Below are 9,341 nucleotides of genomic sequence, written 5' to 3'. Positions count from 1 at the left end.
CTTTTCCTATTTGGCGCCTAAACTCTGGAATAACCTACCTAACATTGTTCGGGAGGGAGACACACTCTTGCAGTTTAAATCTAGATTAAAGACACATCTCTTTAACCTGGCATACACATAACATACTAATATGCTTTTAATATCCAAATCCGTTAAAGGATTTTTAGGCTGCATTAATTAGGTAAACCGGAACCGGAAACACTTCCCATAACACCCTATGTACTTGCTACATTATTAGAAGAATGGCATCTACGCTAATATTTGTTTCTCTCTTGTTCCGAGGTCACCATGGCCACCAGATCCAGTCTGTGTCCAGATCAGAGGGTTACTGCAGTCACCCGGATTCAGTACGTATCCAGACCAGATGGTGGATCAGCACCTAGAAAGGACCTCTACATCCCTGAAAGACAGCAGAGACCAGGATAACTAGAGCCCCAGATACAGATCCCCTGTAAAGACCTTGTCTCAGAGGAGCACCAGGACAAGACCACAGGAAACAGATGATTCTTCTGCACAATCTGACTTTGCTGCAGCCTGGAATTGAACTACTGGTTTCGTCCGGTCAGAGGAGAACTGGCCACCCAACTGAGCCTGGTTTCTCCCAAGGTTTTTTTCTCCATTCTGTCACCGATGGAGTTTCGGTTCCTTGCCGCTGTTGCCTCTGGCATGCTTAGTTTTTTTTATTATTTTTTTTTATTATATTATTTTTATGTAAAGCACTTTGAATTATACCATTGTGTATGAAATGTGCTTTGTAAAACTTGCCTTGCCTTCTGTAGTTTCCATAAAAAGTTTAGCTGCAAAAGAGTTTTCAACATGGATAAGAATAAGAAATGCTTCAGCAGGATCATGTTACATTGAAGACTGGAGTAACAGCTGCTGACAATTACATTTTAATATATATTAAATTCAAATAATAATAATTATATTTTTACAAACTTTTGCAAGTCAGATTAAATTCCACCTCATATGTGTCAATACAATTCCACATACTAAACAAAACAGACACTGTTCTGTGATGCAATGACCACATGCTTGTGGATGACAGATGGCCAGCAGATCCCACGAGGCCCATTTCTCTAATCGGCCCCATTAAATTATTTTCTCACACTTGTGCGGCACAGGGGAAATTTACAGGAAGATGGGGTCCAAAAATGAAATTTCAGATGCTACAAATCACCATTAATGCACTCTGCCAGAATCAAGGATCCGCAGGTTTTTGGAAGAAACTTTGGAGCTAGCAGAGTGGTTTATGGATCTTCCCCAGAAAGAGGCCACTGCACCATAAGTAGATGAGAAGTCGTGGTTAGGAATGAATTGGTCGATACACTGGATGTAAAAGCTCTCAGTAACGACCACATCAAGGCTCAAGAGATGTGTCGTGCTGCCCTTTGGATGAGTTGAGTTTTATCTTCTAATGATTTCAAACATGACCACATTGGCTCGTTTCATCTAATTGGATTATTTCTAATGCACAAGACCCTAGTCGACAGACTACCTTTCATTATTCTATTCTGTTGTGAAGGATCGTCTCAGGCAATTGCAATAATATCTAATCAAGAAAACCCAACATGAAGTTCTGGATTCTTCATTCTGATCATTTGAAGTGACTCGAGTCTTGAAACAAAAGGCATAAAGTACTCCACTCCATTTTGTTAGATCTTTATTCGGCAATGCATTTTCAAAGCAAATTGCAATACAGGGCAAAAAGAATTTCTCCTATGATAAATGTTGCACATCATACATTAAACATTTATTCAATAACAAAAGAAAAAAATGTGTTTCTTAAACCAGGGCAGTTTTTTGCATACTGAAAATAAGGTACAAAACAGACTGTTTGAGTAAACATGACAATACAAGTCTACCATTAAGGTATATTAGTGCATCTAGTTTTTAATGCTAAAATGATCACAAGAAGACTAATACTGGAAAAGAAAGACCATAAAATATGTGAGATACAAATCTTTAAAAGGTAAAGTATGAAACTACTTTTGCTTCCAGTAAAAATGTTGAGTCACACTGAAATGAAACAACTGTAGACGTAACTTTAGACCTCCTCCATGATGGGAACGGGCTACAGAAAAAAAAAAAAAAAAAAAGATGTCAAATTGCTCATGTAAGACTATTTTGATGAACAGTCCTCAACTGCAAATTCTTTTTGGTCAGGTGTTCATGAGCAAGGCCCCATTTAACAATTACAGCTAACAGGTGCATTCCAAGTCTTTCAGATTTAGAAGAAAAAGGACAAAATACATAAATTAACTAGTATGGTAAAGATAAACAGCACCTTTTTCCCAAAAGGTAATGAAATGTTTTCATGTTCTTGGAAGAATGACACAAGACCAGCAATTTCTATTCAGATCTTTTTTGCATTAAATATCTGGCAAGACAATATGGTGCATAAAGTGAAAGTAGGACTGCTGGAGAATCCAATAATGTTGGTTGTATAATAAATGAATATCCTTTTAAAGACAAGGATCATTTGCATCTGCATTGATCAGATGACGAGCCGATCAACATGGGCGTCACAATAATACTCAGTGTACATACTGTAGTACATCAGCAATTCAAAAGAGGAACATGCAATGTTATACTAACAGTACTGCTAAAAGGTGAATTTTTTATTTCACTCATTGAGCATGACAAACTTTCTTCTGCCAGTAAATGCAGATGCTTTACATTTACACTTGAACATTTAAAACTGAATGCTACTTCACACAGAATGAGATTTTAAAACGAATTTCCAAAGATTTAGTGGGACAGAGTTCGGTCATGTTCTACATCTCACCATGCTGTATCATGACTGTAGACACAACTGTTTGCATCAGGATATATGAGCATAATACACTGACATAATAAAAGATGAAACATTAGCAGACCCTGACTGTGCCAGTTCATGTCTTACTGGTGTTGCTGAACTGCTTGAGGCAGAAAAAAGTGGGCACTTGCATGAAACAAAATGCCAAGATGGAGTAGTTAAGCAAGATTCTTCCTCTTCTTGTTGAACATAATCCAAGAAAATTGAAGTTAACTGAACAAATATTGAGCCTAAAAGATCAAATAAAGATGGTATAACACTGATGAATCTTAGCTTAGCGTGGACACAGAGAGCCTTGCGGATACAGGAAAGGTGCTTATGAGAGCAGCAGCACACTCTGTGGCTGGAAAACAGGGATGTTGCCATGGCCCATGTGCTCTAGTAAAGTAGGATGCGACGTTCGATGGCCTTGCGGCAAATGGGGCACTCGCTCATTCTGTCTCCACAGAGCTGACAAGTGCCATGACCGCACATGAAGATCATATTCTTTATGCGATCCAGACACACGGGGCACATAGTCTGAGTGGAAGGCAAACATGTTAAATGAGCAATTACTGCATAAAACTGAATAAGCAAAAAAACTATTAGAATTAGGGGTTTGAAGCTTTAGTTAGACAGTAAATTGATAATTCAATAGGTCAGTCTAACAGTACTACTATATAACAGATAATATGGAAATAAAAAACACTGAATATCCTTCTTTTAATCAATTAAACACCCACTGATTTTTATTAAACAGCAATTTATTGCCTTTTGTTTGATTAATGTTAAAGGGTTAGTTCAGCCAAAAATCTAAATTATGTCATAAATGACTCACCCTCATGTCGTTCCAAACCAGTAAGACCTCCGTTTATCTGTGGAACACAGTTTAAGATATTTTAGATTTAGTCCGAGAGCTCTCAGTCCCTCCATTGAAACTGTGCTCAGTATACTTTCCATGTCCAGAAAGGTAAGAAAAACATCATCAAAGTAGTCCAATGTGACATCAGAGGGTCAGTTAGAATTTTTTGAAGCATCAGAAATACATTTTGGTCCAAAAATAGCAAAAACTACGACTTTATTCGGCATTGTCTTCTCTTCCGTGTCTGTTGTGAGCGAGTTAAAAACACAGCTGTTTAGTGATATCCGGTTCTCGAACTAATAATTCGATTTAACCGGATCTTCTTGAACCAGTTCACCAAATCGAACTGAATCATTTGAAACGGTTCGTGTCTCCAATAAGCATTAATCCACAAATGATTTAAGCTGTTAACTTTTGTAATGTGGCTTACACTCTCTGAGTTCAAACAAACCAATATCCCGGAGTAATTAATGCATTCATACAGTACACTAACTGAACTGCTGTGAAGAGAGAACTGAAGATGAACACCGAGCCGAGCCAGATAACGAACAAAAGATTGACTCGTTCACGAGTCAAGAACCGGTTGCATCGGTTTTTCGGATCACCAGTAGATCTTTCGGACAGTTCGATTCAATAAACCGATTGAAGAAAACGGTTCACTGGTTCTTTTGCGCTCGAAATAATGACGTCATTTGCAATGATTGCCCTTGATTCAAGCCTTCGGTTTAGCCGATCTAATAACATTTGCACAGAATCAGTTCAGAATCAATCATCAAAAGAATCAGTTCGGTTCAGATGCTCTGTGTGTCAGTCTGCTTCACGCTGAATCATACATGTGCAGTATCATCAGCTCCTCGGTTCTCGAATTGGACACGTCTGACAGAAACGGTTCTTGACTCGAGAACGAGTCAATCTTTTGTTTGTTATCTGGCTCAGCTCGGTTTTCATCTTCAGTTCTCTGTTCACAGCAGTTCAGTCAGTGTACTGTTTGAGTAAATGAATTACTCCGGGATATTGGTTTGTTTGAACTCAGAGGGAGTGTAAGCCACATTAAAAAAGTTTAAGTCATTTGTGGATTAATGCATATTGGAGACAGGAACCGTTTAAAACGATTCAGTTTGATTTGGTGAACTGGTTCAACAAGAACCGGTCAAATCGAATGATTAGTTCGTGAACCGGATATCACTAAACAGCAGTGTTTTGAACTCTCTCATAACAGACCCGGAAGAGAAGACAATGCTGAATAAAGTCGTAGTTTTTGCTATTTTTGGACCAAAATGTATTTTCGATACTTCAAAAAATTCTAACTGACCCTCTGATGTCACATTGGACTACTTTGAAGATGTTTTTCTTAGCTTTCTGGACATGGACAGTATACCATACACACACTTTCAATGGAGGGACTGAGAGCTCTCGGACTAAATCTAAAATATCTTAAACTGTTCCGAAGATAAAGGGAGGTCTCACGGGTTTGGAACGACATGAGGGTGAGTCATTTATGACATAATTTAGATTTTTGGGGGAACTAACCCTTTAAGAACATACAGTAGGCGGCAGCAGAAGGTATATTATGCTGCTGTCACTTTAAGACCTAATGGACATTTAAGCCATAACCAACTGTGTGAATACTTGTCAACACAGTAATTATTTTGAGTTGTGCAAAAGATGCTGCACTCGTGTATTAATTTGTACATGTTACTAATGATCATATATTTAAAAATATTGAATAAATAATTACAGAAATGCGATTCATTCCATTTTTAGCATTTTGAATAATTATTGACCAAAAACAATTATGTAAAAATCACATCCATGCAAACATATCAACAGAATTTGAAATTCCAGGGAATCGTTACACCTCTACTTATAAACTGCAGTGCTCACCTGCTCTTTGATATCCTGCAGCTGCTGCTGTAACTTCTGTACATCTGCATTGACATTAGTGTTGTCTTTATCCCTCTGCATGGCAGGGATATTTCCGCTGGCTGAAAGACAAAGCAGAGAGCACTGAGAAAAGTATCTCCAGTTCGATAGCCATTCATGCAGTTAGTGAATTTGGAGCCCTGAGCCTTCTAACTCGTCAAATATTTACAGAGGAATTACTTGATGATTCTAGACGTTCTGTGCCTGTTCTGACACATAACATGGTTTATATGGGGGACCCTGTTGCGGAATCAACCCGCAGCACTGGTTTGCAGCAGGCCGCAAGCAGGCATATAGTCACACTTGATGGCCTCTCCTATTCGTGTAGTGCAGGCCAGAAAGAATGACGTATGCTGGGGTGGAGATATGGACTTTAAGCCCATAGGAGCAGGAAGGAGTTGAGGCAGAAAGAACTTGGGGTGAGGAATAGAATACTTACACCAACTTAGTGCCAGATTGTTGGGCTGGAGAAGATCCTGCGACCCCCCTGCCACTGAGTTAGAGCTCCCTGCTGAGAAGCAACCAGTCACATTGTTATGTAATGCATGCACCCCTGCTGTTGGCTTGGGGGCCAATCCAGTCTGGTCTGTGGCATATTCTAGTTATAAATATTATTAAGAGGGAGCAAAGGGAAGAGCAAGTTAATGTAAGTTTATGACATAGCTGTTGTGGAAGGGAGGCCTTGTTCAACAAGGTATCCAAGATTAACGGCTGCGGAAGTGACGACTTTTAAGTAGGGATGCACTGATATTAAAATTCTGGCTCATATTAATAAACCCACAAATACATTACATTATTCATTTATCTGACGCTTTTATCCAAAGAGAATTACAATTGCTATATAGGTCAGAGGTCACATGCCTCTGGAGCAACAAGGAGTTAAGTGTCTTGCTCAGGGACACATTGGTGTCTCACAGTGGATTCGAACCCGGGTCTCTCACACCAAAGGCATGTGTGCCATCAACACCCTCCCTATACGTATCTATTACCACCTAATATACATACAGTTTTGAAATTTAAAAATCTCCAATAACAGCCAATAAGCAATATGGTATTAATATAGCGTGCATCCCTAATTTTACAGTTTTCCTTCAGTAAAAAAACATATTTAAAAAAAACATTTACAGAAAAGGATTTAGCAAGTCGCAAGTGTTGAGAGGCCTGAAATGGAGATTTTTATGATGGATTAGTATGAAAGAAGAAGACAGACTGGTTAATTTTAAGCCCGACAAGTTGGGAAAAAAATTAGATGGATATTCACTAAGGGGGAAATTTATGGCGGCATAGTGAGAGACATTTCTTGGCCTCAGGGGTCGGCTAACAAGACTGGATCATTTCCACTAGGTCATTTAACAGTCCCCCAATCTTATTTTCCAAAAATGATGTAGAATCTGTCTGACAGCATCATTAGTGGATGTTTCCTGTGTTCATATTCAAGTTCTCCTCAGTGGAACTAAAGTTCTAGGTCCATGTGATTGACCACAGCCTTCAGATGCCAGTTTATCACGTCCTCTTTCAGAGTGAGGAGCCTCTTGTATGTGGGTACTAAAGTGCTTTAAAGTGACCGAAGCAGAAGAGAATCCCATCTATGGTGGCATTTCTCTCTCATTGCTCCATCTACATGGAGAAAGAGGGGGGAGTGTGTTAGGTCTACACGGGATGCTGCTTTGGTTTTGTGTGTGTGGAAAAGTGGCGCCTTACAACAAACAGAGCTCAGGCACTAAAGACAGACTGAGATAAGAGCTAAAGGCTACATTCCTCTGTTGACTGGACTGAGTGTGAGTGTGTGTGTGTTTGTGTGGATCAGCATGTCTGTAGGTCAGCAGAGATGTCAGCGTGGATGGATGTGTTAGACATCTAAGCGAGGCTAAAAAGAAACAGATCCTCCTCTCTATAAATAAACACTGTAAAAAAAAAAAAGTGAACTTACACCAGTATCCCTTTGAACTCAAACTAAACCAACATAAAGAACATAGGCAGTGTCATGATCACATACAAAAGGAATGATGTTGTAACAGAGCGGTGAATCACAACTCAAAATAATATGGGACTAAAATAAATCTTGGATAGCCCCTTTTACGTGTCCAATTATAGAAATATTAGATGTGTTCTGTGAAAAATGAATTCCGGAATTCGTTTTCACTCGTCTGTGTGTGGAGTGAGATCCTAAAAATCCTTATAACTTGTAGTGCATGTTAAGAAGACATTCCAGAGCAGTTAGAAAGCTCATTCCAGGGTGTTGATATTATGCATTAAGAGGAGGGGCTACATGTCTGATTTGAGTCATGAAAACACATTTGGGAAATAACAGATTAGTCATAACAATGGGGAGAGAAAAGTGCATGGGCAATAGAAACAGAGAAGCACCAACTAAAGCCAACATAAATATTAGACATGAGAGACATGAGAACCAAGGCAGAGAGAGGAAAGAGAAATTAAAAAAACGGGAACGTGTGGAAGTTCACTCACTAAGGTCCTCATCATCAGTGGCATCCTCCATACCTTTCCCTCCACAGCACAAAACGAAGGGAGTGCGGCGCTCCACCACGGCCCGACACTGTACACACTTTTTCATCAGGCTGGCACAGTCTGCAGGAACACACACAAATGCAAACACACAAGGTAGAGTGTTAACTTCTAATACCTATATCTGTCTCCTCGATATATACAGTACAGACCAAAAGTTTGGACACACCTTCTCATTCAAAGAGTTTTCTTTTTTTTCATGACTATGAAAATTGTAGATTCACACTGAAGGCATCAAAACTATAAATTAACAGGTGTTATTATATACATAAAAAAGTGTGAAAAACTGAAAATATGTCATATTCTAGTTTCTTCAAAGTAGCCACCTTTTGCTTTGATTACTGCTTTGTACACTCTTGGCATTCTCTTGATGAGCTTCAAGAGGTAGTCACCTGAAATGGTCTTCCAACAGTCTTGAAGGAGTTCCCCGAGAGATGCTTAGCACTTGTTGGCCCTTTTGCCTTCTGTCTGCAGTCCAGCTCACCCCTAAACAATCTCAATTGGGTTCAGGTCCAGTGACTGTGGAGGCCAGGTCTTCTGGCGCAGCACCCCATCACTCTCCTTCTTGGTCAAATAGCCCTTACACAGCCTGGAGGTGTGTTTGGGGTCATTGTCCTGTTGAAAAATAAATGATGGTCCAACTAAACGCAAACCGGATGGAATAGCATGCCATTGCAAGATGCTGTGGTAGCCATGCTGGTTCGGTATGCCTTCAATTTTGAATAAATCCCCAACAGTGTCCATGCTTCAAGGTGGGAACCAGGCATGTAGAGTCCATCCGTTCACCTTTTCTGCATCGCACAAAGACACAGTGGTTTGAACCAAAGATCTCAAATTTGGACTCATCAGACCAAAGTACAAATTTCCACTGGTTTAATGTCCATTCCTTGTGTTCTTTAGCCCAAACAAGTCTCTTCTGCGTGTTGCCTTTCTTTAGCAGTGGTTTCCTAGCAGATATTCTACCATGAAGGCCTGATTCACACAGTCTCCTCTTAACAGTTGTTCTAGAGATGTGTCTGCTGCTAGAACTCCGTGTGCCATTGACCTGGTCTCTAATCTGAGCTGCTGTTAACCTGCGATTTCTGAGGCTGGTGACTTGGATGAACTTATCCTCCGCAGCAGAGGTGACTCTTGGTCTTCCTTTCCTGGGGCGGTCCGCATGTGAGCCAGTTTCTTTGTAGCGCTTGATGGTTTTTGTGACTGCACTTTGGGACACTTCCAAATTTTTCCCAA

At 39.8% G+C, this 9,341-nt stretch overlaps 1 protein-coding gene across 8 annotated transcripts in view; it reads right to left on the bottom strand.

Annotated features, from left to right (window-relative positions):
• Positions 1 to 1,646: 1,646 nt before the first annotated feature.
• Positions 1,647 to 9,341, bottom strand: part of mib1 (MIB E3 ubiquitin protein ligase 1) — a 59,558-nt gene continuing 51,863 nt past the window's right edge. For 2 of the 8 annotated variants that reach the window (XM_059502299.1, XM_059502300.1), the window contains exons 19-22: positions 8,052 to 8,171; positions 6,022 to 6,180; positions 5,544 to 5,644; positions 1,647 to 3,337 (exon numbers count right to left, since the gene is read on the bottom strand). In XM_059502299.1, the coding sequence (XP_059358282.1) occupies positions 3,197 to 3,337; positions 5,544 to 5,644; positions 6,022 to 6,180; positions 8,052 to 8,171 (521 nt within the window). In that variant the 3' untranslated portion in view covers positions 1,647 to 3,196. The remainder of the gene's footprint in view (positions 3,338 to 5,543; positions 5,645 to 6,021; positions 6,181 to 8,051; positions 8,172 to 9,341) is intronic. The other 6 variants (XM_059502301.1, XM_059502304.1, XM_059502306.1 and 3 more) reach the window with 4 other exon arrangements.

Source organism: Carassius carassius, chromosome 20 (assembly GCF_963082965.1).
Source record: "Carassius carassius chromosome 20, fCarCar2.1, whole genome shotgun sequence".
NCBI classification, from domain to species: Eukaryota; Metazoa; Chordata; class Actinopteri; order Cypriniformes; family Cyprinidae; genus Carassius; species Carassius carassius.
This window is presented reverse-complemented; position numbering and strand designations above follow the sequence as displayed.